General features: G+C 37.3%; 1 protein-coding gene across 50 annotated transcripts in view; it reads left to right on the top strand.

Annotated features, from left to right (window-relative positions):
- Positions 1-1798: 1798 nt before the first annotated feature.
- Positions 1799-27515, top strand: part of HNRNPC (heterogeneous nuclear ribonucleoprotein C) — a 45061-nt gene continuing 19344 nt past the window's right edge. For 4 of the 50 annotated variants that reach the window (XM_086322244.1, XM_086322231.1, XM_086322218.1 and 1 more), the window contains exons 1-6: positions 1799-1926; positions 2536-2580; positions 6017-6180; positions 6513-6538; positions 7069-7243; positions 26290-26567. In XM_086322244.1, coding sequence (XP_086178370.1) covers positions 26327-26567 — 241 coding nt within the window. In that variant the 5' untranslated portion in view covers positions 1799-1926; positions 2536-2580; positions 6017-6180; ... (1 more) ...; positions 7069-7243; positions 26290-26326. Of the gene's footprint in view, positions 1927-2535; positions 2581-6016; positions 6181-6265; positions 6539-7068; positions 7251-26289; positions 26568-27515 lie in introns of all 50 variants that reach the window. The other 46 variants (XM_086322247.1, XM_086322236.1, XM_086322223.1 and 43 more) reach the window with 15 other exon arrangements.

Below are 27515 nucleotides of genomic sequence, written 5' to 3'. Positions count from 1 at the left end.
TAAGCACTTGGAGATGTTTCCTCTCTGATTACTTGTTCAAACTTAATTCGTAAAATATAGAAACGCACAGGCAAGTTTAAGGGGGAAAAAAAAAGCACAAGTTCTCCCACCAGGGGGGAACCACTATTAACATTTTAGTTTTTTTCTTACATGCTTTTTGTTTTTGCTTTTTAGATTTGCTTAAAACAATGCATGCATATGGCAAAAAGTTCAAATTGTAAAGAAAGGCATACCATTGAAAAATGTAAAAGGTACGCTCCCCAGAGATACATCCAAATAAGTTTTTTAGGCCCAAGATGGAGTCGCTCCTGCTGGGGGTGTCACGGTAGCAAACTGAAACTTCAAGTTCCTGTAAAAGGTCAACTTGACCAGAAACGCAGTACACCCAGTCAGTCAATCTTCTCAAACGCCATACTTTTTAGGCTGTAAACTTATTTCCTTGTTCCTTAATCTTTCTAAATAAGGTCAGATACACAATCGCAGGCCATCAAACCCGATTGCCTTGCTGCTTTTAATGCTGTATTAAGCTCATTCTTGCCCAAACTCCCTGGGGTAGTGCGCCACTGTTTGTGAGTCACCGTACTCTTCCAACCATGAATGGTTTTCATTTGAGTAAAGGACATTAAACTCGTTACTAAATTGTCTTGATTTGTGCCATTTGACAGGTAGACAGTTTCCTTGTGAATCTCTCTGAAATTAAGAATTCGAAACTAATGCATAAAACTGTATTCACAAATGCATATATTCCTTAAAATGTATAGAGTATCACATTCTCTAGATAAGTGTTCTGCAATCTTGCTTTCCCCAACTACACAGAGAAATATCCTTTATTCCTGTTTCTAGCACAGCTGGCCCTTATTGCATTGCGTGCTCGTCTGCTATAATATAACCAGAGGGACTGCAGTGCAGACGACGGCAGTAGGTGGGAGACAGGATCGTTTCAGGATGCGGAGAATTAAGGGACGCGATTGTGGGTTCGGGCGGGGGAGAGCTAGCCAGTTGAACCAATTTGGTTGGCATATAGGGTATTAGAAAGTGAGATGACCTGGGGCCAGAGGACGAATGCTGTAGTAGTATCCCAGGCCAGTATTTTATACTTTATTTTTACCTTTTGCAATGGAGAGGTGAGTAAGTCAGTTGTTTTGCGTAAGATATGGGTTGTTTGAAGGGCTTGACAAGCTGAGACATGTTCAGAAAGGAGCTCTAGGGTTGGAAAAACTGCAGGGCTGGTTTCTATTCTAGCTTTTAGTGCTCCCTCCCCAGTCAAAGAAAAAACAATTTTTTTTGTCCACACCGCGGGCTACACCTTTTCCTTTTACCTAGGCCGGAAGCTAGGGCAGACCTTTCGGAAGTCTACCAAACAGGACCCGGCAACCTTTACCCGGTCCCCGCGCCGCGGGAATTCCGAGATCCGGATGAGCCTGCTTCTATGCGCTCTAAAGAGCAGATGGGATACTGAGACCGCCAATCAGACATATCGGATACCCGGATGTGAAGCGGTGAGCCTTACAAAGGCAAGTTTCCACCCAGAGCTTCGTCAGGGTACAGTGGCCAATAAGCATGACTCAGAAGATAAATGACAGGAAATATAACCAGTTACAAACTAGTTTTTCCCACGCATGTGGAAATTCTCTAGATTAGTCTAACCCACTACTGATTGTGATTGGGTAGAATTGTGAAGAGCGGTAGAACTGTCTAATGAGAAGCGGGAGCGAGAAAACTCGCAGCCAATAGGAGGGTTCTCAGGAGTGGGGCGGGCCTAGACCTTCGCCTCGGCGGCAGAGGAGACTCGGGGGCCATTTTGTGAAGAGGCGAAGACTGAGCGATTGCGACCGCGTTGCCGACCTCGAGCAACAATCGGCTTCTCCACGTAGAACCCAGGGGTAGGAGATTCAGAATCGAATCTCTTCTCCCTTCCCCCTCCTGGTAAGTGGAGGGAGCGGAAGCAGGGGAAGCGCTGGGTTCTTTGGGGAGCGCGAGGTGGAGTGGGAGAGAGGACGAGGGAACCCTCCCCTCGGTAGAGTAAGCAGGCCCCCATTTATTCTCTGGTTTGGGGGATTAGATCTTACGCAAGAGTTTTCTAGGCCTCGGCCCTTGCGTAGATTTTTAACCCAGTGTCCTCTAGGCCACAATCGGCAGGGAAAATGCTGTTTTTCTTATTCTCTCTCCTGTGTTAACGGCTGTCCTTTAATTTTCTGTGACCATGAGGACTCTGAGATTGTGAAAGGGATGATCAAAGATGCTCATGAATGTAGTTCAAGTTAATGTAGTGCCGATGCTTCCTGTTAAATTGAAAATTAAGTGGGGGATGGGGAAGGGTTATCAAGCAGAAATTTTTTGTACCGCAAGCCTCCAAATTCTGGAGCGTACCGCAGGGTATAAATATGAAAATAGGTTTAATATTTTACTGATTACTTTTTAGTTTACGCCTCTCTGAACAAATGATGGACCTTGAAATATTTTCAGTTTTATTAAAAAATTGTAATCTGATTTACATATTAACAGTAATAATTAAAGCTGGATTTTTATCTGCAGGTTACAAATCACTTGAAATATATAAGTTAGTGGAACTTGCTTGAGGTAGGTATTACTATCTTTCATAGACAGAAACCGAGGCATGAGTGTTGATTGCCTGGGTCATATTAATCAGCCGAACTAGTAAGGAATTTGGTCTCCAGGTTAAGTCAAGTGGCTTTACCTCCCCGTTGGAATAGTAGATATTAAAAGTAATTACAGCAAGGACTAGCGGTAACTGGAAATCCCCAAACTGCTCTTGGGGAAAAGATTATGAGTATTGCGTTTATTAATGTAACGTCCTAAGATTTTGTAAGTTTATTTTCGGGATATTCTGGCATTAATTTTCCAGACCATCCCAAAGTTGGCAAAAATGCATAACTATATGCCTTTTGTTAAGCAGGTATTATGGTGGTTACTATTTGCTAAGCCCTGAAAATTACTAAACAATTTTTGCTCAGTTTGTAGAAATTACATAAGTTTCAAAGTATCACATTCACTTATCCAAGAAACCGCTGTTTTTTAAATATTTTTGTAAGATTTAGGTGATTTTGTTTTTCATAATGTGTTACACATTCACAAAAAGTAATGTTAAGTACAGTTTAAGCCCATACTGGGTAAATTTGTCCCTTAGGAACAGAAGCTAAAAAACTGTTACTCTAGGTAGCTATGTATCAATCCCTTAGCATATAGATTTTGTAATAGGAATCAAAAGCTTTGCCTTAAAAAAAATAAAAGCTTAAGCATTTAGATTGTCACATGGACTTTTAAAAGGGCAATGATTGGTTAATTTAGGAAATCATACACCTAATATTGTTGGCAAATAGAAATGTATGAAATCAGTATTTAAGAATGGTTAAATTCTTAAATGGCAATAAAATTATTTGAAGGGCACTTTTCTTGCCTTGAGGTGTTAGAAATGTGTTCCTTAGGATCAGCATGTACCAAGGTAACAGTTTAATATCACTCATCCGGAATGATTTGGCCACAAAATTAATATCTGAAATAATTGTAGATTTGATTTCAAATAGATAGGCATTAGTAACATTTTCATGTTGGCTGGAGTAGAGGGATTTAAGAAGGGTGGGTTAAGTTGGAGGACTCTGTTTCCCATGCTCATGCCTCCTGTTTTCTTTGGTAGAGGATATAAACACACCTTATTCCTGATTAGGTCTCTAGAGGGTTTTGCATAGTGTGTGACCTTGTTTTGGATGGAATTGCTGTAGAAACAAGCAAGGAATAAGCTCCAAAATAGCTAGTTATTCTAATCTGAAAGATTAGTTTATATTAACTGGTGGATGTGTGAGATGTCAAGTGGGGAGTGTACAGTTGAAAGAACCCTGGTCTAGGAGTTAAGAGAACTGGATTTTTGCCCTCCTGCTGCTTATTACCTACCTCTTAGGCAAATCAGTTAAACTTTCTGAAATTCAGTTTTATATTTATAAGGGGGTCTTAGACTTCTTACCTCTTAATTTCTATTTTTTATAATTCAAGTCATTTGTTGCCAGAAGGCTAAATAGTGTACAGAAATAGTTTTATTGTGTGACAGCAGTTTTTATATATTAGTAATTACTGTTAACTGTCTTAACAGTATTTCAGTCTTCACGTCATTTTATTAGTTGTCTGGGGAGCATTATTTGCTCATACTTAATATATAGTCATTCATTCTCATTGGGATCAGGGAGGCTTAAAATTTTGTACATAATAGATTTACTAGATAGTTGACTATGGTGAAAACCAGAACTTTAAGATGTAGCATAGCTGCATGTGTTCTCTTAGACACTGGAAATCTAAAGTTTATAAAGGGAAAAGGAATTTCTGTAGGGCTTTGTGGTATAGCATTTAGTGTGGTAGGTTATAATCTTCGAGTTAGTATGTTTCGATCCTAATTAGGGGATAGAGATTCCTTATTAAACTCTACACAGTGGTTCTTAAACATGAGCAGACATTAGGACCAGCGAGAGGGCTGGTTAAAACAGATTGCTGGGCTCTCAGTCAGTCTGAGGTAGACCCTGTTAATGTGCGTTTCTGATATGTGCCACGCTATCTTGGTTGGCAGCCCTCACTTTGAGAATACCCCTTTAGAAGAAGGGATGCAAATCTCCTAGAGGTTTGACAAAGTAAAAACTACAGGTGTACTATTAATTGCAAAAGTTACAATTAGGTGTTAAATTTGGTTAATCATTTTTATGAGGGGGTAGCTCATCAATTAAGCATAGTATCTTGGGAGACATCTTAAGTTCTTGAATTTGAAAGATGTAAATGTTTTCATATTACTTTTTAAGCTTATAACATGTTTACTGAGGATTTGTTTGTAGATGAACCAGTTATTTAACATCCTGACATTACTGAGTACCAAGTTCAGGCTGTGATTCCAAAGAAGAAAACTGAATGTCTCACCATAACTGAACATCCCTTACACTTACACATTCAAAATGTATATTTGAATGTACGTTCAATTAATTGTACATTTTCTGTAACTTTTTTTTAATAGTTTGTACATTTGTAACATTTAACACATCAGTTAAAATTTAACACAGTCTAAGTGTAAAAGTAGCTTATTTGGTCTACTACTTCTCAAAAATAGAGTTAATAGTACCTTTTCTGTTGCTGTAGTCATTAATTTGTAATTGACTTAAGGAACACTTTTTAAAAGCTCAGCTTAAATTTTTTAGTTCACTGACATTTGGAAAGGAGAATAAAATCTCATGGCTGAATATTAAAATGCAAGTACAGTCATTCTTATTTGCTCAAAGACCTACAATCTAATTGCAAATCTTAGCCAGTCTGTTGTGGTGGTATGTATCAGATTCTTAGAATTCCTATCTTGGAATTAGCAATATGTACTATTTGTAAACAGTGGGACCACAAAGAAACAAACACGTACTTTTTGCCTGTTTTTTTAACACTGTATAGTCAGTAGCCATAATAATCTTTTTTCCTTCATCTGACTTTTCATTCTGTTACTGAGTGGATTAATGTGCTCTTTATTTAAACTGGTTCCCTGACAGGTTCTGTCAGGTCTTATAGATTGACCACTCATTGGTTTTGAGACTAGATGTCATCTCTAGTATGTATCTTCAGAGTAGACCCTTCTCCTTCAATTTGTATGGTAGGAAAAGCTACCTGGGCCTAAAATTTAAAACACAAATCTGCTTTCTGCTGTTTGACATTTGCTCACTTCATCTCTGTGTACCTGGTTTTTCTAAATTTTCTTTGGCCAAACTGATTATCAAGAGGAGTGTTTGAATGTGGATATTTTTCTGAGACCCTTAAGGGAATACAGGTGCATATGTAATTAAAATAGTCACCTACTGACATTGAAGAATTGTGAAGCCAGTCACTGGTAGAGGTGATAATTCTATAGAGGCTCTCCCCATCCAGTGGGATGTTATGTTTTACCAGAATGTTACATGAAATGGACAGATATTTCTGTCTTGGGGGTTTAGGGCACAACATTTCTGAGGAACTCTGACTCAATCTGTCCCTTCTCCTTTCACAGGGCAGCAAGGCGAACCCCATCCCTACTCACTGGAGCTCAGCTTTGATTTTTAACCTCCCTTCCCCACCCTTCCAGAACACACACATTCCCATTCCAAAATTGATTTTATAAAGACATTTTAAACATAATGATGCAACTTGGTGTGCACTACGGCAAATTTACAGGTGGTTTTTTTTTTCAATTGTTTCCAAAAACGGGACTTGGATTTAAGATGTAATTTTTAAATTTCTATTTCTATTTTTTCTGCAGCAATTGGGTTAGAGGAGGAGGAGCCTTTTAGCCTCTCATAAACTGACCTCTCTACTTCCTCGTGTATTTTTAAGATTGATTGATGATGTGGAAAGGGCTTTGCTTGTCTGCTACTGAGAACTTCACCCTTGGCGGTTTTTGTGGAAACTGCTTTTGGAAAGAGAAAAGAAATGAACTTTACTGACTTGACATTTTTGCACCTCCCGTTTTTCTAATCTGGGCTATTTTTATTTTTGTTTTTTTACAGTGAGATTTTTTTGATCTTCAGCTACAGTAAGTTATTCCAATTTTTTTTTTACATTTTTCCTGACTTTCCGCTGATTTCCTTTTTATTGTTGTTACTAGTTACTATTATTTATTATACTTAATGATGGTGATGATGATGATGATAATGACACTGATGATTTTTAACCGGATTAAAATCGAGTTTTTCTGAATGTTCATTAAGAATTTCTCCGGCCTCCTGATTGACTTTGGAGTTTTACATCTTGGGAGAGAAAGTGAAGGCATTAGCATTTTTAAGTGGATTGATCACATAAACCTTTTCTCTCCCAACCCTCCCCCCTTGCCCTTATCCCCTTCCCCACGCTGGAAAGAATTTTACTGGCTGTTAAGTCTGTGACCTTATTTTTCCTGATCTTTAACTTAACTGTTTTAGAGCATCTCTGGACGTCTGTATTTTTTATTTTTTTATTTTTGTTTTTTTTATTTTTAATCTTTCATTTGTTAAATTTTTAAACTGTGCTGCAATAAAATGTGTGTGGTATTACTTAACACCTATGATGGTGATGGCATTTTCCCAGAAAGCCATCCCCCTCCTGTTTCCCTTGAAATCCCATCCTGCTTTTCCTGTACACTACCCATCATCACAAACCACAAGCTGCAGCAACACGGATGCCCAGCCTGGAGCAGCAGCAGCCAGGATGACCTGGAGCCAGGGGGGCCTTCGGAACAGATGCACACCCTTCCTGGGTGATGGTAAGAGGTGTGAGGTCCACTTGGTTTCATTGGAAAGACTAGGAAGTAACACCTGTTTAAGTTGATGTCGTGCAGGTGATAGCTTCTGGAAATGTTTAGGTTAGGCTTTTGTGTGTGTATCTCAAAAGATGTTTCCTAAGGAAGGACCCTTGAGGGTTTTGTACACTAATGGAATTATGAGTGTCAAACTTGGGGTGCTGAGGGTTTTTCCTAAAGCAAAGGGCAGCTGAAGTTTACATATAGTTTAGAATGAAAATGACGTTTTAATGATCAGCAAGACAAAAATGTTAGATACTCTTTTTTTCTTAGATTATTGCAAATTAGTAAACATTTTCTGTCATTTAGAGTAATCTTTACATTGTGACAATAAATTTGGATTGTATTTAGGCTTTTTTATCATTAAAATTTAGTGTGAATCAACCCACAAGAAACATGCTTTGATACTGAAGTGCTATCTGACTGGAAGGTTTTTTTTTTTTAAAGAAAAGGATAAATAGACTTTTTAACCTCAGAAAGCAGGGAAATCTGTATAATCTCTGTATCCAAACCAGGAAAGATCAAGGATTGACCTCTTTTTCAGTGATTACTTGTGGCCCAGCTACATATTAGGGAATCGACTGTGTTCCAAAGGTTAATGAGACTGAATATTCACAAGAAAAATGCAGAGATTAATAAGGATGTGGATAGTCAAAGTGTTCAAAATAATAGCAGCCTGTAGAAATCACAGAGAGTAGGATGCAACTGAGTGACTAATACACGGTAATATTTTAACAACGGTGAAACGTTTTGATAATTCACTTGAGAGTTGCTTTAATGTTGAGCTGGGGTAAGGCCAGGAGAGAAGTAGAGTGGCTTTTAAAGGTATACTTAGCTATGTGTACTGGAGTAAATCACATACTTGACCCCTCCCCTTACTCCTATTGAAAGTAAAATCTAGTTAAAGTGAAAACTGAAGGCAGCCTCAAAGGAAAACAAAATGGGAGAAAATTAAGTAAAATGCTGTGAAGTTACCTGGAAGAGGAATGGAAAATTTTCTTTTAGGTCCAGGTTTTATTGATATCGTTTTACAAATCCATTATTTCATGGGTCATGTTCTTCTGGTTTGCGGAATGCGAAAAGGTATAATAGTTCTTCGGGGATTCATAGCCTTGTGAGAGAGACTGATGGATGATATAATGTCACTGTGGTTAAAGGTAGGCACAGAGCCTATAGAACTGTGCAATAGATGGGCGCCTCATTGACTCTTAAGAGTTCAGGAAAGGCTTTTAGAGAGTTAAGGCCAGGTTATAAAAATTTTAATACCGTGCCAAGGAATTTGTACTTGATCCAGAAACTGACGACTATTAAAAGATTCTGAATTGAGGAATGATATCAGATTTTCATTTTTAGAAATGTCATTGTAATAGCCATGAGGAAATGGCCGTAGAGGAGAATGAGATTGGAGTAGGTGATAAGTAAACTGGAATAGAGGGAAGAATAATGAACTGGCTTTACTGGCCAGTTCACTGGGCAAATATCACTGCCAAAAGCAATGGTACTGGGATTAGGAACCAGTAAATTTAGGATTTGGTGGTGGCTGTGATATGGAGAGTGACAGATTTGGGAAGATTCCCAGCTTTCAAGTTAGAAATGTTGTTTATTAAACATTGGAGTGCTTATTCTGAAAATCACCATTAGGCTTGGGCATATACAGGTGAACAAAACATACTGTCTCCTCCCCTCTTGAGTATTGTAGACCATTGAGAGAGAAGAGAATAGCACTTTCCCAATCTAGATCCATGAAGGAAAAGAGATGATAGTTAAGGGAGCCAGATACAGATATGGCAATGAAAGGGTGCTGCCAGCAGAGAGACCTTAGGAGCTAAGTGTAAGTAGGACTAAAGACTAGATTAGAAGACCTGTTAAAATAGGCCACTGTCTATTCATCTCTTGAAGAAGATAGTAATCCTAGGCCTGAGGGCACTTGGCCCTGGTTTTTCAAATAAGATTTCTTTGTGTGTATTAATGAACAAGAGTTTGAAGAGGATATTTAATTAGGCTTTAGGAAGTTAGTTATTTCTCTAACACCCCTGTTGAATCAGACCTGACATAATAGCTTTCCTATTTGAAAGGAAAAATGAAGTACAAAAACTTCAGTTTCTTGAAAGTGGTAAATGGGGAACTTACCATATGTCCATTACTGTTAAAGTTCCTGTATTAATTATAACCTTATGTAAATATTACTGTCTTTTCACATTTCAGAGATGAGACTATTCAAGCACAGATTTGCATAATTTGCCCAAAGTTAGACATACCTAATAAATGTCAAGTGAAGCATGGATTCAACCCAGGCAGTTGAAACTATAGATATCAAGTCATAATCATACTAGACTGACTGTACATGACATGTGAAGTATTCTAGAAAAACATCTTTGATTAAAGTGCCTAAAACAAAAAACTGCTCTGGACTTCTGTTTTTAGCAAGTTTTAAGCAAAAAGTCACTGTTAAACTATTTTGTTCAGTTTACAACAGTTTAAATAGCATGACGTATCCAAGGTAGTTATTTGGGTAGATACAGGTTTGTAGTAAAATTTTCAAGACTCTGGTTGTAGCAACATTCTTTAGGGAAATAAACAATTAACATTTAAAAGTGAGTTTCAGTTGGGAGAAAAAAAGTAATCATATAATTTATGGTTTTAAAAAATGTGTAACCCAGAGGGATTTACTAAATCCAGTGGTCCTTTTTCAATCCTTATCAGTCTTGTTGGTATGATTTAACCAGTTGAGCTGCCACTTTTTAAAAATATTTTTTACTTAGCTTCCAGGTTTCATTCTCTTTCTGGCTATTCCTTCTCCCACTTAGCTCTGTGGTTCAGTTCTTCCACTTCACTTTTCTACTCATACTTCCCTGTGTCATTTCATTCAGTCACATGATTTTTTATACTGTCTATAAGCTGATGATGCCCAAACGTGTATCACCAGCCTGGACTTCTCTTTATTGTCTCTATCCAGTTACCCAACTGACAGCTCCTGTGAGTGTTAAGTATATATCAGTTTAAAAGTCCAAAACTGGGCTCCTGCTGTTCTTCTCTCAAACCAGTTTCTTCTGCAGAGTGTTGCCATTTCAGTTAATGAAACTGGCATTTTCATGTTTACTTTGGTTAGCCATCCTTGACTTTTTTTTTTCTGTCATACCTCATCTTTGGCATTGTAGAAAACAGTATCATTTCTGCCTTTTAATTATAACAAGGATTCACCACTCATTCTGCTGTGACTTGATCCAGTTTCAAGCTGTCATTTGTCTTTGGCAGATTATTAGAATAGATTTATATTTCTTTTATACCTCTACCCCAGTGTGTGGTAGCTAGATTGATCCTATTAAAATAATAATGTTTGACCTGAGTTTCTGGTTTGAAACTCACTTAATAGCTGCCTATTTCAGCATTCAAGTCAAAATTGTATTGTGATTTACAAGATGTGCTGTATGATCTGTTATGCACCTCCTCGTTAATTGTATACTACTCTGCTTCAGCCACACTGGCCTCCTTAACTGAGATTTGAATATACTAAATGTTCCTACCTCAAAAGCCTTTTTTGGATGGGGGTGGGGGCGGCGGGGGTGGTTCTTCCCCAGACAGATTGGATTGCTCAGTTCATTTTCGTTCTTACTCAAAAGTCATCACCTCTGTTGTTTTCTCTCATTTAGCCTTCTAATTTCTCTTTAACACTTTTCATCAGCTCACATATTATAGAAGTTTATTTTCTACTGTGTAAGATATAGAGAAATATCTGGAAAGATGCACGTGAAAACACCATTGATGGATTACTTCTGGACAAGCGGGAAGGACTTAGGGTTAGAAGGAAACTTGCTTTGTGTGGTCAAAGACCATTATTGAGCAACACAACAGTATTTTGCTTCTAATTAAACCTAAAACTCCTTGTTGTCGATATACTTCAGCTCTTTGATTTTATGTCTGAATATAAGTAGCATAACTGGCTTCTGTGGTAGTTTAGTAAGTGACTTTTTTAGTTGTAAAAGCAGCCTTAAATTAGGTTTGCCTGTGATGGAATGAGTCCCATTTGAGGATGTAGGCTGCTGTATTGCTGGTGATGGGGCTTTAATAAAAATTTGAGAGAACTTTGTCATTTTTTAAGGATTTATTCTCCACTGGGAATACATAGCCATTTTTAAGCAGTAGCCATAGCGAAGGAAATGGCAAGCCACTCCAGTATCCTTGCCTGGAAAATCTCATGGACAGAGAAGTCTGGTGGGCTGCAGTCCATAGGGTCGCAGAGTTGGGCATGACTGAGCGACTAATACTTACAGTAGATTAAGGGCTTCCTCTGTGACTCAGTGGTGAAGAACCTGCCTGCAAATGCAGGAGACACAGGTTCCGTCCTTGGGTTGGGGAGATCCCCTGGATTAGGAGATGACAATCCACTCCAGTACTCTTGCCTGGAAAATTCCATGGACAGAGGAACCTGGTGGGCTTCATCTATGGAGTCACAAAGAGTTGGACACGACTGAGCACACATGTAGTAGATGAAAGGGCATCTGAGTTTTTCTTCCTATCTAATCTGATTCCAGATTGACCTTTCTGAAATACTCTTCCTATTTATTGTTTACATTAACCTGTGGCTTTTGAGTTGGTTTCAGAACTAATATAGCTTCCTGGAAATTCATTGAACCAGTCTTAGGCTTTTCTAACTTTCTGGAATAACATTTAGGAATAGTTGAATACATGTTAAATGAGAAATTTCCCTTAGTCCTCTTACTAAATTCTGAAAATTGTGTAACCATAGTGTGCTATAACTCCTTGAATTTTTAAATTTAAGGAATTACAGTCTTTGCCTTAGTAGTTTTGTGATAACTTTAAAAAACTTTAGAGCTAAAATTGAGGTAATAAAGTGTTCTTTCCAAGGAAAAAATTTCCCTTGTTATCCTTGAAAGTTTGTTGGCTTCCTGTGTTGGAATTAACGGTTTGTGTTAAGATTTAGTTTTACTGAAACTAAAAAGGAAGACTAATCAAATGACTTGATTGATGTGAATTTTTAAAAGAAGTTACCCCCATCTTTATTTTGGCCTTAATCCAAATTAAGCAATGCATGCACATACAACATTTAGAAAATGCAATGGAGGCCCATCAAAAAGGCATACTTACCCATCCAGAATAAAAGTTTTGATGTGTCCTTTCAGACTTTTTTTTTTGGTGTATGTATGCTTTTGAAAAAGTAATGTCCTACATATGACTCCTGTCTGTGGGATTTCCCAGGCAAGAATACTGGAGTGGGTTGCCATTTCCTCCTCCACGGGCTCTTCCTGACCCAGGGATTGAACCTGCCTCTCCTGTGTCTCCTGCATTGGCAGGCAGATCATTTACCACCAAACCACCTGGAAGGCCCCCTACATATGGCATATACATTTAAGTAGTCGTCTTTTTTTTTTTCAGCATGAACGTAACATCAATATAAAATGTTATTAGATACAGCTCTCCTAAAGATTATAATAACTGCATAGTATTACATTGCATACTTACGCAGTGTTTTTGCTTAACCAGTACTCTATTGTTGAGTTCTTACGTTTTTCCTTTTAAAAGCAATTGAATAGTCTTACAGCTAAGATTTTGTGAATAACTCTTAGTTATTTGCTTAGAATTAAGCCCTAGAAGTATAACTGTTCAAGAGCATGCATGTTTTAAAAGCTGCAGTCTTGGTTGCTCTCTGAAAAAGGTAAAAACAGTTTACTTAATGTAAGTGACCACTAATATTTGACTTCTAATTTTGTTAATTTCTTGAGTCTTTTTCACTGTGTTTCAGAGTTTGGTCCTGAAATTTAGATGTTCTTCATGTTTGATAAGTCTATTAATTGAAGAGTAAGAATGTTTAAAGAGTTAATACATTTTCTGAGTAAAAGGCTCCCACCAGGTTAATTGCTACGAACTTGTCTGGCTTTGGCAAATTTGGGGTAATCTTGTTTTAATCTATACCTACATCCATTCCCTTCCTTTCATGTTTTTTTTTTTTTTAATTTTATTTTAAAACTTTACAATATTGTATATAAATAATTGATTTATTTCATCTATAGCTATTTCATTGTTTCTTTGAAAGATAAGGACTCTTATCACACAAAAACATGTAATAAAATATATTTGAAGACCCTAAGGTGGTACTCTTTGAGGACTGAGTGAGGCATTCTCTAGGTGTGTTTTTTCTATGGGAATGGTAGCTTGGATGACTGTTTTTTTGCTTACGTGTTATTTTGCTTATTCCTTCCTAGAATTTGGAAACTTCTGTTAATCAGAGATAAGTGTAAAATTTTGAGTGAGAAGCTTGGTAATGATTATCCTCATGTGTGATAAAATTGAGTTTTCAGGCTAGCAAAAGATGGAATTTGCTGTATTCCATATACATTTTGGGCTTCCCAAGTGGCACTAGTGGTAAAGAACCTGCCTGCCAACGCATGAGACGTAAGAAACTCTGGTTCAATCCCTGTGTTAGGAAGGTCCCCTGGAGGAAGAAATGGCAATCCACTCCAGTATTCTTGCTTGGAGAATGCCATGGACAGAGCAGCCTGGCAGGCTATAGTCGATAGGCTCACAAACAGACACGACTGAAGCAACTTAGCACACATACACATTTTACTACTAAATTCTAGGACTGTACTTTAGTTGCTTGGGTCTGAGAGATGGAGAATGATGTAGTAACTTTAAGTTGGGTTTCCCTATTAAAAATTATTTTGTTGTACCATCAGATCTTTTGTTCTCAATTCAGAAATCCGTGACAGTTTTTCATGTTTGATCACAAAACCTGACTTCAACTGACATGAGACTATTTATAGTCTTTGTTATATTTAGTGACTATGCTTATGTATTATTGCAGAAATGTTAATGTATTATATCTGGTAACTGGATGCTTTCCCAGATCCCACTCGCTGTTACATAGCAAAATTATAGTATTATCTTTGCAAAATCTGAAAAATCTTGATTTTTTTCCTAATGTGTCTCCTGGTGACACTTTAAAAAGTTTATTTGTTGTTACTAAAGGCTCAGTTTGAGTTCACCGATAACATTGAAGCTTTCTACAAGATAATAAATGAAGTCTTATGTGTAAGTATTGTTGACCCTTGCTATTCAGACTATGATCCACAGCAATAGCATATCATTATCATCATCTGGAAGCTTTTTAGAATTACAGAATACCATGTCCTACCCTTTCACTCCTTTTTATTACTTGGGAATTGGAAATTTTAATAGACTTTCTGATGAGTGTTTTTGCTCTTTGGGGAGCATAGTTGAGGGTCATAAAGTAGCCACATTTTATGTAAATTTGAGATAATGCAGTATTAAAGATGACTCATGTACAAATTTTGAATAATGACTCTTCCTAATTACAAATAGAATTAAAAATCAAGTAATTACCATCAGGCAATCTGAATAAATGGCTGAGCCACTTAAGCTAGTAATCAGATATACATGCCATCCTGAAATGTGTGTATTTTGAATTATCTGAGCTCTTAGGCAAATCATATATAGTGTGACCAATGTGTAATTATTTCTTTGCAATAAATGATAGCTGAAACATTTGAAAAATGTAACCTTGTAGGTCAAGGTGGCTCTTAAGTTATGACCATTTTTTCCTTTTCCCAGCTTTTGAGACATAAGAAAACAGAATAATGAATTTCTTTCACCTAGATTGCTATGTTTGCTTTTTCTCAAATGTTTTGCTGAAAACAGTCAAGATTTATTGGCCTTAGTGAAGTAATTCTTAATTCTTTCGCTGTGAAAAGCATTCTCTTACATATTCCTAATGCTTATAGATTCAGGAGCTTTTTTTCAAATGGTTTAAAATATTCTGAGGAAACAGTTGTTGATGGGGAGTTTTCCTGTATAGAAGTTGTTTTAGTTAAGAATATGGTGGGTTTTTTAATGCTGTATTTTTTTCCCCTACCCCCTAAAGTGTGATGTAACACTCATAGAATAGAGGTGACTTAACATTTAAAGATGGGTGAGGAGGACGCATTAGTAGTATGGAATTAACTGATAGAAACTACTAAACATAAAATAGATAAGCAAGGATTTAACTGTTTAGTAAATACAAGTGGCATTGTTGGTGAAGAACCTGCCTGCCAATGCAGGTTAGATGTAAGAGACGGGGTTTCAATCCCTGGGTCAGGAAGATTGCCTGGAGGAGGGCATAGCAGCACATTTAACTATTTTTGCCTGGAGAATCCCATGGACAGAGGAGCCTGGCAGGCTGCATTGCATACTGTCGCATGAGTTGGACGTGACTGAAGCGACTAAGCATGTGTACACAGGGAATTATACCCAATATCTCTGTGTGTTGGGACTGCCAACAGACATAGAATGAGAAACACCAAATTACAGAATGCAACATCTAGTGAAAGTTTTGTTGTCCTAAAGATGCCCATTTCCTTGATTTTACATAGATCTGAATTTCATTAAGGAGGGGAAGCACTCAACTTTTCTAACTTCTGTTAAGAAATTTATAGAAAAGCATTGATGACTACACCAAGCCATATAATCATTAAATTCCAGGGTAGCATGAAGCTATCTTTACAGAACGAAAAAATTAAGAACTGTTACAGTATTAAAGAAAAATTTGGAGAAAAGAGTATTCTAAAACCTCATGATCTTACCACATCCTGAGATGTCTAACACTTTAGTATGTTGTCTTCTAGATAATTTATATATTGTGTATGCTTAACATCTTGAAAATCTCTTGGTATCAAGTTTTTTTTTTTTTATTATTATATATATTTTTGGCTGTGCCATGCAGCTTGCAGGGTCTTATTTCCCCAGCCAGGTATGAGCTTGTGCCCCCTCCAGTGGAAGTATGGATTCTTAACTGCTGGACTGACAGAATTCCCAATTAGTTATTTTTTTTAAGTTGCTGCTTGTTTCCAGTTAGACTGATGTACTGAAATTCATTTAGTTTCATATTATGTGTTTATTTTCCAATTTTTCACTGTAGTATGTCCACATCCTTGATTCCTTCAGATAAATTCTCAGAGGTAAGATTATTGAGTCACAGAACATGCATGAGGTTTTTTTTTTTTAAGAACATGTACAATTTTAAGGCTTTGATAAAATAGTCTACTTCTGAATATACCGTTACTTGTTCATACTGTCAGAAATAACGTGTGAAAATTTCAATTTAAAATATTTCTATTTGTTTGGTAGGTATAGTGTTTGGTTTAATTTTTAATCACCTTTTGTGTCCTTGTGTCTATGTCCCATTTTTTATTGGTATGTACCAATAATAGAAAATGATGTAGTAGTAAGAGCAGCTGCAGTGGCTACACTTGCTGTGTGCCAGGCACCATGTTCAGTGTTTTCTGTTTCTTCACTTACACCTCATACCTATCCTATGAGAAAAGTGCTTTCAACGATACTCATTTTATGATGGAAGAATCTGGTGTTTGAAAGGATTGGCTTTCCAGAGGGAAGTCCACACCACTTATGTGGTTAAGTTTGAAATTGGAATGTCTTTATTTTTTAATATACAGTATTAGCTTAAATTGTTGTGGACAAATACATATTGCACACATTCATCAGTTTTTTGCTTTTTAATGAGGGTATATTTTAGTATGGGGATGTCTCTTTTTTTCGTATTTTCTATTCAGGAAGTTCTCACGTCAAAGTTAGTTACTCCTTTAAATGTAGTTCAGTCACAATGGGCATGGCGTGACGGTGGGGATAGGTATCTTTGTATATACCTTTTCAGTTGAAATATTTTTTGAAATAGGGTAGTCTAAACTTTCATAGTTATTAACTTGGCTCTTAGAAGTAAACCTGGTTAGAGCTTTTCAGTATACAGAACATTCGCAGAAAGGTTTTTCAGTTGAGATTAATCTTATTAATTATCATTTCAAAACTAAAATACGGCATAAAAAAAACTTTTGAAAGAAAATTGTGTTAATCTTTGTTGTTCAGTCGCTAAGTCATTTCTGACTCTTTGCAACCCCATGGACCGCAGCACACCAGGCTTCCCTGTCCTTCACTCTCTCCCACAGTTTGCTCAAACTCACGTACATTGAGTAGGTGATGCCATCCAGCCATCTCATCCTCTGTTACCTGTTTTCCTGGCTTTAATCTTTCCACCATTACAGTCTTTTCCAGTGAGTCAGCTCTTCTTATCAGGTAGACAGAGGAGTGGGTCTTCAGTGTCAGTCCTTCCAATGAATATTCAGGGTTGATTTCCTTTAGGATGGACTGGTTGGATCTCCTTGCAGTCCAAGGGACTCTCAAGAGTCTTCTCCAACACCACAGTTCAAAAGCATCAATTTTTCAGTGCTCAGCTGCCTTTATGGTCCAGCTGTCACATCCAAACATGACTACTGAAAAAACCATAGCTTTGATTATATGGACTTTTGTCAGCAAAATGATGTCTCTGCTTTTTAATATGCTGTCTAGGTTTGTCTGCAAGCGTCTTTTTAATTTTGTGGCTGCAGTTACCATCCACAGTGATTTTGGAGCCCAAGAAAGTAAAATCTGTCACAGTTTCCACTTTTTCCTCTTCTGTTTGCCTTGAAGTGATGGGACCAGATGCCATGATCTTCCCTTTTTGAATATTGAGTTTTAAGCCAGCTTTTTCACTCTCTTCTTTCACCCTCATCAAGAGACTCTTTAGTTCCTCTTCACTTTCTGCCACTAAGGTAGTATCATCTGCATATCTGAAGTTGATAATTCTCCTGGCAATCTTGATTCCAGCTTGTGATGTTCAGCGTTTCTCATAAGGTACTCTGCATGGAAGTTAAATAATCAGAGTGACAGCATACAGCCTTGACATACTCCTTTCCCAATTTGAATGAGTTTGTTGTTCATGCCCACTTCTAACTGCTGCTTCTTGACCTACATACAGCTTTCTCAGGAGACAGGTCAGATATTCCCATCTCTTTAAGAATTTTCCAGTTGGTTGTGATCCACACAGTAGCTCAGCTGGTAAAGAATCTGCCTGCAATGCAGGAGATCACAGTTAAATGCCTGGGTCGGGAAGATCCCCTGGAGAAGGGATAAGCTACCCACCCACTCCAGTATTCTTGGGTTTCCCTGGTGGCTCAGATGGTAAAGAGTCCGCCTGCAGTGCGGAAGGCCTGGGTTGGGAAGATCCCCTGGAGAGGAAACAGCTACCCACTCCAGTATACTGGCCTGGAGAATTTCATCGACAGAGGAGCCTGATGGGCTACAGTCCATGGGGTCGCAGAGTTGGACAGGACTGAGCAACTTTGACTTTCACACAATCAAAGACTTAACATAGTATAGCTTTAGTGTGTTAATCTTACTAAACTTTAAAATGATGGATGAGCCCGCTTATAGTATGTTGAAAAAATCTGGAGAATTGGGAGAGATTGTTAATACTTCACACAACAAAGTTTGAAATTTTCTTCAGGTTGGAACCAAGGACTAAGAATTAGATAGAAGAGGATTAAATAGTATATGAAATACAGAGCCTTGCACTTAACAATGAATTCTGCAGATATTGACAGTGCTAAAGATAACAGACATGATAGCATCTGGGTAGCATCTAGAATGTGGTTCAGAGCCTGTTAAGTTTTAGAATTGAGTATCTTTTTCAGGTTGTGAATTCCTTGACTTAAGTGGCAATTCAAGAAGTTTGATGATTAATCATCCTCAGAAGAATTTGGGGACATCGATCTATGTGATTTAGTTTTTTTTTGTCATTGAGGTCTGTTGCACTATACTTTTACAGGAACAGTCCTCTTTTATTATCATGAAATACTTATTAAAACTTGGAAACATGCAGAGAGAGAAAATATTTACTTAACAGCATCAGCACTCAAGAGATAACTATTATCAATATTTTAATGTTTTGATCCATTTTCTTGTCTCATTAGCTATAGATATATCTAACCTCTATATATGTTTTATATTCTTTTAACATCTTTACCAGTATGTGAACTGTCTACAACATGTTTTTGTTAAAAAGCTAATCTTTTTTTACTTTGTCCAGGAATTTACAAAACATCTTTTGTTTCTCTTTAGATTCCAAAATAGGAATTTATTTAACGTCATCAGTTGCTTAATTAGTACAAATTTATTGACCTCCCTATTGCTTAGCACTTAGCTTTAATTAAGATTTTTTTTTTTTAAGAGCTTTTTAAAAAATTAGTTTTTGCTGGAGTAGCTTTACAAAGGATTTTCAAACGAGCTTACAGAAACATATACTAGTTTTACTTAGTTACAGCAGTGTTAGTGCCAGTTTCCTCCTCTACCCCACTGGATGATCATTCTGCATATCTGACAGAAAAAACTGTTTTGGGGGGAACTTGCTCAAGAGTGTGTTGTGGTATGTATTTCTTTTCCATTTGCTGTGATAGGTTCTTTAAAAAAAAGAAAAACCTTGAACAGATAATGTGTACTTCTGTAAAATAAGCCATTCTTGTCTCAGCCTTCCTGTTCTTGTTCTGGTAACAACTGTCTAAATGTACCGTGTTTGATCTGTGTCTTTCCCCTTCCTGAATGATATTAAAGTTACAGGCGTGATACTTGAGATGGGAACTGCAACAAGGCAAACATTGATTCAGTATTATCTCTTACACTATCTGCATTAAATTTCTCTTGTTTTCACAGAAAAGATCTCTTTCCCATGGTGTTGCTTTCTTAATCTTCCTACTCTTGAGGAGTCCTAACAAGTTGTGTTGTATAATGTCCCCACAGACTTGAAATCTGATTGTTTCCCTGTTGTATTGATTCAAGCCAAATATTTTACTAAGAATATTGCTTAGGTGACATACGTTTATTTCGTCAAATCAGGAAGCATATGTTAGATCACTTCATATAAGTGGTGACTCATTTCTATAGTAGTAGAGGTACTTTTTTTTTCCTTTTATAGTTAACAGTCAGTCATACTTGGAATCCATGTAAATCCTATTGTACTCTCAACAGTCTCTTCACCCAGTGCTTTTGCCATATATTGACAGTTGTCTGAATCAGTTCTTATATTGGTATAATCGTCACTGATTTAACAGGTTGTGGTCTGAGTCTTTTTCAATATACTTTTCTTAAAACACTTCTTCATGTTAACAGTTTATTATTTTATTCCCCCTTTTCGTTGCTCATAACTTTTGGGGGGACCATTTTGTCTTACTGTTTTGACAATTATGATACTTCTGGCCTGTAGAGTGAGACTGGTCTCCGTTTGTTTAGATGGCTGTGGGGTACCATTTTTACTTTTAATCTGTTTTTGTTTTTCAGTTTTAATATTTTTATAATTGGTTCTGGAAGTATAGTTGATTGACAGTGTTGTATTAGTTTCAGGTGTACAATGAAGTGATTCAGTTCCATGTAGTTTATCTTAAAATGGTCAATTTGGTGTTCTTGTGGCCTGAAAGTACCACCATGTGCTATTTTTTCATGTTAATAGTCTTTACATGATAGTCTTTACCTTGGGACTGTGTCTGTGGTTTGATAAATAATTAGCTTTGGGAATGAGCAAATTACAGTCCCTTGGTATCCTAGGAAGATTGATTCTAGGACCCTGGCAGATAACCAGATTCTGGGATGCTCAAGTCCCTTGTATAAAATGGTATATTTTATATACACCATTTGTGTATTTGCATATAATCTATACACATCCTCTCATATACTTTGTTTCTAGATTACTTATACTACCAAATATTATAATTATATTAATAATACCTTAATGTAGTATAGTTGTAAAGAAAATACAATGTAAAAAAAGTAAATTTGTATGTTAATGCATATATGTGGAACGTAGAAGAATAGTATAAATGGTCTTATCTTCAAAGAGGAAATAGAGACACAGAGAACAAACATGGATACTATAGGGAAGGGGATGTGAACTGGTAGATTGGGATTAACATATATACACTACTATGTATAAAATAGATAACTAATGAGAACTTCCTGTGTAGCACAAGAAACCCTACTTGGTGCTCTGTGGTGACCTAAATGGGAAGGAAATCCAGAAAAGGGGCTCTTTGTACACGTTATGGATGATTCACTTTGCTACACAGCAGTGTAAAGCAACTATATTCCAAAAAAAGGAAAATCAGTATGTGTCAGAAGCACCAAACACAGTGCTTAGTGGGGTATTGTGCATTACAGTTAATTCATTTAAAGACAGTGGCTGGCTGGCTGCTTGCGTAAACAAAGCAGTACCTGCTCTGTGCCAGTTCATATATTCTACTGTTGAAAATGTTCTGAAAATAAAACATACCTGAGTTTAAAAAAAAAAAAGTAAATATAGTGTAAATGTTATATAAATGGTGTGTAGCAAATTCAAGTTTGGGGTTTTGGAACTTAATAAATTTTCCCCCATAATATTTTTTGATCCATGATTGTTTAGATCTACAGATGCAGAATCTGCAGATAGGGAGGGCCACCTGTACACTGGACAACTTTCTACAGACATGGGCAGTTTATTGTTGCCTGCTGAAGGAGGCCAGAGGGAAATAGTTGATGAATGCAGTGAAGACACATAGGAAGCAGAGAATATGATAGGGGTGGGGAAGAATAACAGGAAAGTAGTGTGAAAGGGACTTAAAGGGGCAAAATAGGAGCTTAAGTGTGTTAAAGGAAAGCAGTTCAGATCAGGTGATGTTGCTCTAAGTAGGCAGAGAAATTTATAGTATCTAAGAGGTACTGAGAAACTCTTGATAAGAAATTGTGAAAGACAGTGTGAGATAGGAAGTCTTTGGATTCAAGAAGATGGCTATCATTTAAAAAATTTGTCAACTCATTGCTGCCATCTAGTGACACTTTGTCTTTAAACTACTTCAGAGAAAGGAAATAGCATATTAGGCATATGGGAGTTGCACACCGTAACTCAAACTTCAAGATGAACAGTTGAAAATAAATAAAATTGACAGGTCAGCTTGTGTTCCAACTCCATTCCAAATCTACGTGATGTAGATTTCATGAGTTTTGGTATAGGATATGAGTGATGTGGTAGAATTGGTGATAGAAACACATTTCTGTATCCATGAATCTTGAGCAGTTCTTACCCTTCATAGAGCCACTCATTGCTTTTACTGCTTCAACATAAAACGTAATCAAATGGACACATACATCCTTTGGTGTAATCAAGTAACTCAATATTCTTGGTTTTAACTTTTACTCACCAATCTTAGTAATTCTTTGATGATAAAAAATTGTGAAAATAACCTGGGGTGAAAAGATAGCAAGCACACACACGTGTATGCATCCATTAAGTAGAGGTTTGAATTCTACCACCCTGTAACCTCTAGGGAAATACTCAATCTTTTTCCGTTTATACTGTGATGGGATTCTGCTTTTCTGGAAACCACTTGATGTCTGCTACTGAGTTGAAACAGTTCACAGAGTAACCAAAGAGTCAGTCATTCCAGAAATACTTCCCTATTTGGTTTTAATCTTTGAAACTAATTTTAGGAAAGAAATTGATTATGGTGTGTTTTTTATTCTATGTGCTTTTATTTACTTACAATCTTTAAAAAGTTAGGAGAAATTGACTTGTCCGATAAGGGTGACTCCAAAATGTAAACTTCTGTGACCCATGAGGCACCCTCAAATACACTTATTTAGATCTGTTTCGTTTCTATTTGTCTTTAAAACAAAAAAAACCCAGCTTAATGAATTATTATAAAGCAAAAGCCCTGTAGCATCTACTCAGGTTGAGAAAATAGAACTTTGCCAGCAAGGTTTATAGTTTGGAATGATTCTGTGGCAGTCCAGAAGTAAATGGAGTATATTTAAGGAAAGAAAATGTGATTCAGTGATTTTACACCCAGTGAAACTGACAGATACAAAGGACACAGGCAAACTGTTACTAAAGTTGCAGGAACTGATAAAACTATTTTCAAGCTGTTTCTAAATAATAATATTAAGGATAAGCTTGAGTTACCATAATCCCTAGAGAGATCTGGTAGAATTTTTAGCATGAATAACATTACAAAAAGATACTACTACTTGAATATAACCTTGCAGAAGTGTCACACGTGAGTCTGATCAAACCTTTGGTCACAGCTTCCAATTTCTGAAAATACGAAATATGTGGAATTATGCTAAAGATATGAAATTTTAAAAAACTGCAGGACAAATGCTCAAGATTCTTCAACAGATAAATGTTAAAGGGGAACTTATCTAAAAAGAGCATTAAAAGACATCAAATCTGTATCAGTGGGTAAGAGTATTACTACCCAGGGCTACACATTAGGTAGTAGAATTATTTTAAAAGGAAGAAAGTGATTTTACTGTGAAGTTAGTAGTTTTAGGAGGAGGAGGGAAGGGATTGAGAAAGGAATGCACATGGGGCTTCTGAGTATTGAGATTCTGTAGAGACTTGAGCTGCGTTAGCACCTATGGACAGTTTTACTGCAGTACCTTGTACTCACCCACTGTTGTCTCAGGCAAGACCCTCCCTGTTGAAACTGCTTTTCCTAACATTTGTTCTTTTCCTTTCCAGTACATACTACCTGGATATTTTGATGTTCTTCAGTTTTCTGGCTCTTCTAGGCGCCTAGTTACTTCTTCTGCTTCTCCCACAGTGATATATAACATGCATGTTAGCTTCTGACTTGCCCTTACCACTGTGCATTATGGAGTTTTGTTTGGGATGCATTGACACAAAGTTGTGTTCTGTATGCTCTTCATAGGTTTTTGCTTTACTCACAGTTAATTTCTTCTTATTAAACTCAAGGAGAGGGATTTACCTGGTGGTCCTGTGGTTGAGAATCTGCTTTCCAGTACAGGAGCCTGAGTTTGTTCCCTGGTCGGGGAACTGGAAATGACCCCACATGCTGCAACTAAGATTTTGCAGACCACAACTAGAGATCCTATATGCTGGGGCAGAGATCCAAGATCCTGCCTGCCACAAATAAATAAATACTAAAGAAGAAACTCAGGGAGCTTTTACCTGGATTTATCACTTGTGTGTATATATATATATGTGTGTGTGTGTGTATATATTTTTTGTGAAAAAATTTGCTGAAAACTGGCTTATGTCTCCACTTAAAATAATAGCAAACCTTAAGAGCCACGCAGAAGTGTTATTATTTGAAACCAGTTAGGCCTCTTAGAGAAGGCAGTGGCACCCCACTCTAGTACTCTTGCCTAGAAAATCCCATGGACGGAGGAGCCTGGTAGGCTGCCATGGGGTCACGAAGAGTTGGACACGACTGAGCGACTTCACTTTCACTTTTCACTGTCATGCGTTGGAGAAGGAAATGGCACCCCACTCCAGTGTTCTTGCCTGGAAAATCCCAGGGACGGGGGAGCCTGGTGGGCTGCTGTCTACTGGGTCACACAGAGTCGGACACAACTGAAGCAATTTAGCAGCAGCAGCAGCAGGCCTCTTAGTAGGTTTCTGTTTTGATTCCTCTTGGAGTTGTAAGGCTTTTTGGTGTTCCTGCTTAAGTTGAAAGGCTGTTAGTGGTTCTGAGTAGCCACTGTTAGGTTAATTTTTACTGCTTAGTGTCAAAAAAAATTGTAAAGATACAATTTAGAAACTCCAATAAAGGCAGGCTGTTTCCTGAATTTCAGAAGGCTAGGAGCTTTAAAGTTTTAGACTCAGTATGTGTGTGAAAAGACAAGATATTTGATGGGCCAGAATGGTAGTGGTCATGTGTAAATGTTATACCATCTTTTTTTTTTTTACATGTATATAAGACCTTTACATAATCCACAAGAACTAGTTTGTCATTTTCTTCTTGAGGATTGGAAAGTTATGGCACCCCACTCCAGTACTCTTGCCTGGAAAATCCCATGGACGGAGGAGCCTGGTAGGCTGAGTCCACAGGGTCGCAAAGAGTCAACGCGACTGAGCGACTTCACTTTCACTTTTCACTTTCATGCATTGGAGAAGGAAATGGCAGCCCACTCCAGTGTTCTTGCCTGGAGAATCCCAGGGACGGGGGAGCCTGGTGGGCTGCTGTCTATGGGGTCTCACAGAGTCGGACACGACTGAAGTGATTTAGCAGCAGCAGCAGCAGCAGACACTACTATTCAGTACCTTTCAAGGGGTTAAATGGGAAACAACCTTAAGAATGTTATTCTAAATCTAGGGTAGATCCCATCTTAAGCCCTGTTTAACTTTGGTGGTTGGAGTGGGAAGGAGCAGAAGATGAAAAACTGATAGAAAAGTTAAAGAATATCAAAACATCTTGCACTTTAAAAGACCTAAAATGATTTCGTGAATCTCCACATGATTACAGACTATGCCTCTGTAACATATATAAAAATAATTTTTGTTTTGAAATGGTCTGAGCAAAGTTGTGTTTTCTTCCTTAACTGCTTCTGGTTCTTTTTTGATTAAGGCAGTGTTCTACCTTCTAGTTTTATCATCATCACCATCCAGCATTATTAAATGTCCTAGCTATATTTTGTACTGTTTTTACATAAAGAATCATAACGTTCTGTAAAAATGATATTGATATTTAAGTATCTGTTGGATGCTATAAATCAATCAAAGTACCTGGAAATAGGTTATTTCCAGAGTGAATGAGTTGGTTCTATTTATTGCCTTCATATAATAAAGTTAATTAAACTTGAAGGGCAGAGTGTCACTTGTCCACATTCATCTAGCTAAAGAATAGTTTGTGGGCAGAAACTGGAGTTCTTTATGTGGCAATGAGTGAGACTCAATAAAAGCAACATGCAAAAAGGTGGAGTTATTGATAGATGGCAAGGGATGGTTCGATTAGCATGACTGGGACAGTGAAAAACAGAAATTTATGGTAGAGAGATTAGGTTCTGATTTGCTTGAGGAATTTTAAATAGTGAAGTCACTTGGGATTAATAATTTCCAAGAGGATTGTGTGTATTATGTGAAGAGGAATTTTCCCCCCTTGAAGTGATAGTCTAGCAGGAATATATTACAGAAGAGGAGGTTGAATTTCTATAAGGATATATATTCATGGGCTCAAGTCTCTGAATACTAATAAACTTGATGCTGTGAGATCCATATTGTTTAAGTTGACTGATAACTGTAGGTAGAATGGTTCAAAATAAGAGTAGAACAGGTTTTTACCAAGGATTATTTTGTTCTTATTATCTTTTCACCTGAATGCATTTTTTTCCCCTCTCAGTTTTTCAGCTTTGTGAGGCACCATATCATCAAAGACAATGGCCAGCAATGTTACCAACAAGACGGATCCTCGCTCCATGAACTCTCGTGTATTCATTGGGAATCTCAATACCCTTGTGGTCAAGAAATCTGACGTGGAGGCAATCTTCTCAAAATACGGCAAAATCGTGGGTTGCTCTGTTCATAAGGGCTTTGCCTTCGTTCAGTATGTTAATGAGAGAAATGCCCGGGCTGCTGTGGCAGGAGAGGATGGCAGAATGATTGCTGGCCAGGTTTTAGGTAAGATCTGTGTTGAATTAATTTTTCATTGATTATGTAATTCAGATCTGGAAGTTTTTCTGTTCATGTTTTCTTTCTCTTTCTCTCCCTCTCCATAAAAGCTGTTAGTCAGAGAGGTGTTCTGCGTGTTATGTCTGACATCAGCCTAATAAAAATTAAAAATCAGGTTTATAGGTCTAAAGAGAATTTTAGACCTATAAAATCTTACCATTTGGTGTAGTAGAAACTGGATAACCCTTAGTTGGCAGTCTTGAGTAAAGTAGGAGAGAGAGGAACAATACTTCATAAGGTACTTTTGCTGCCTAAAATGTCTATGTCATTTTGAACACAGTCGACTGGGTGAAGACAACAGAGCTTAGTCATGTGCTCTAGAGTCAGATATATGTTAGGGCCTTATAACTATGTGTTGGGCAGCCTACATAGCTTTTCTTTGTTAAAATGTGTGTGTGCGTGCATGCGCTACCTCGGTTTATTATCTATTCCTGAAGGTAATACTACTATGTGGTTGTCAAGAGAATTTAGATAACATGAGAGGATTAATTGAGGTGATTGATAATAAAAGGTTGTCTTATTTTAGTTCCCCAGTAGGGTTCGCCTCTGATCTAGCATGTTGAAATTTTTGAGAAATGAGATCTGAGCTCTATTCAGACAATTTATATTCTAAACTTGAGATCTCATTACATATGTTTCAGTCCTTTGCAAATTGTTGTTTGAAACTCGAGATATCTCATCTTTGGCCAGTGGATAGATCACCTTTAAGTTGGTTCCTGTGTCCTTGAGACCTTACTCTTGTGATACTACATTTCTTCTTGCTTACTGCACCACAGGATATTCTGGGTCATCTGTGTATCTTATAAGAGTGTTGGCTCCTTTTAATGGGAGTTATTTGGAAACCCACTCCCTGTATACTAGGAGTGTTTATTGAATTTTAATTGCATCTTGTTAGTT

The sequence above is a fragment of the Bos grunniens genome, chromosome 10 (genome assembly GCF_055505025.1).
Source record: "Bos grunniens cultivar Pamir isolate PY7600 chromosome 10, Bosgru_T2T1.0, whole genome shotgun sequence".
Lineage (NCBI taxonomy): Eukaryota > Metazoa > Chordata > Mammalia > Artiodactyla > Bovidae > Bos > Bos grunniens.
Note: the sequence above shows the minus strand (reverse complement) of the source record. Positions and strands in the feature narration are given on the sequence as shown.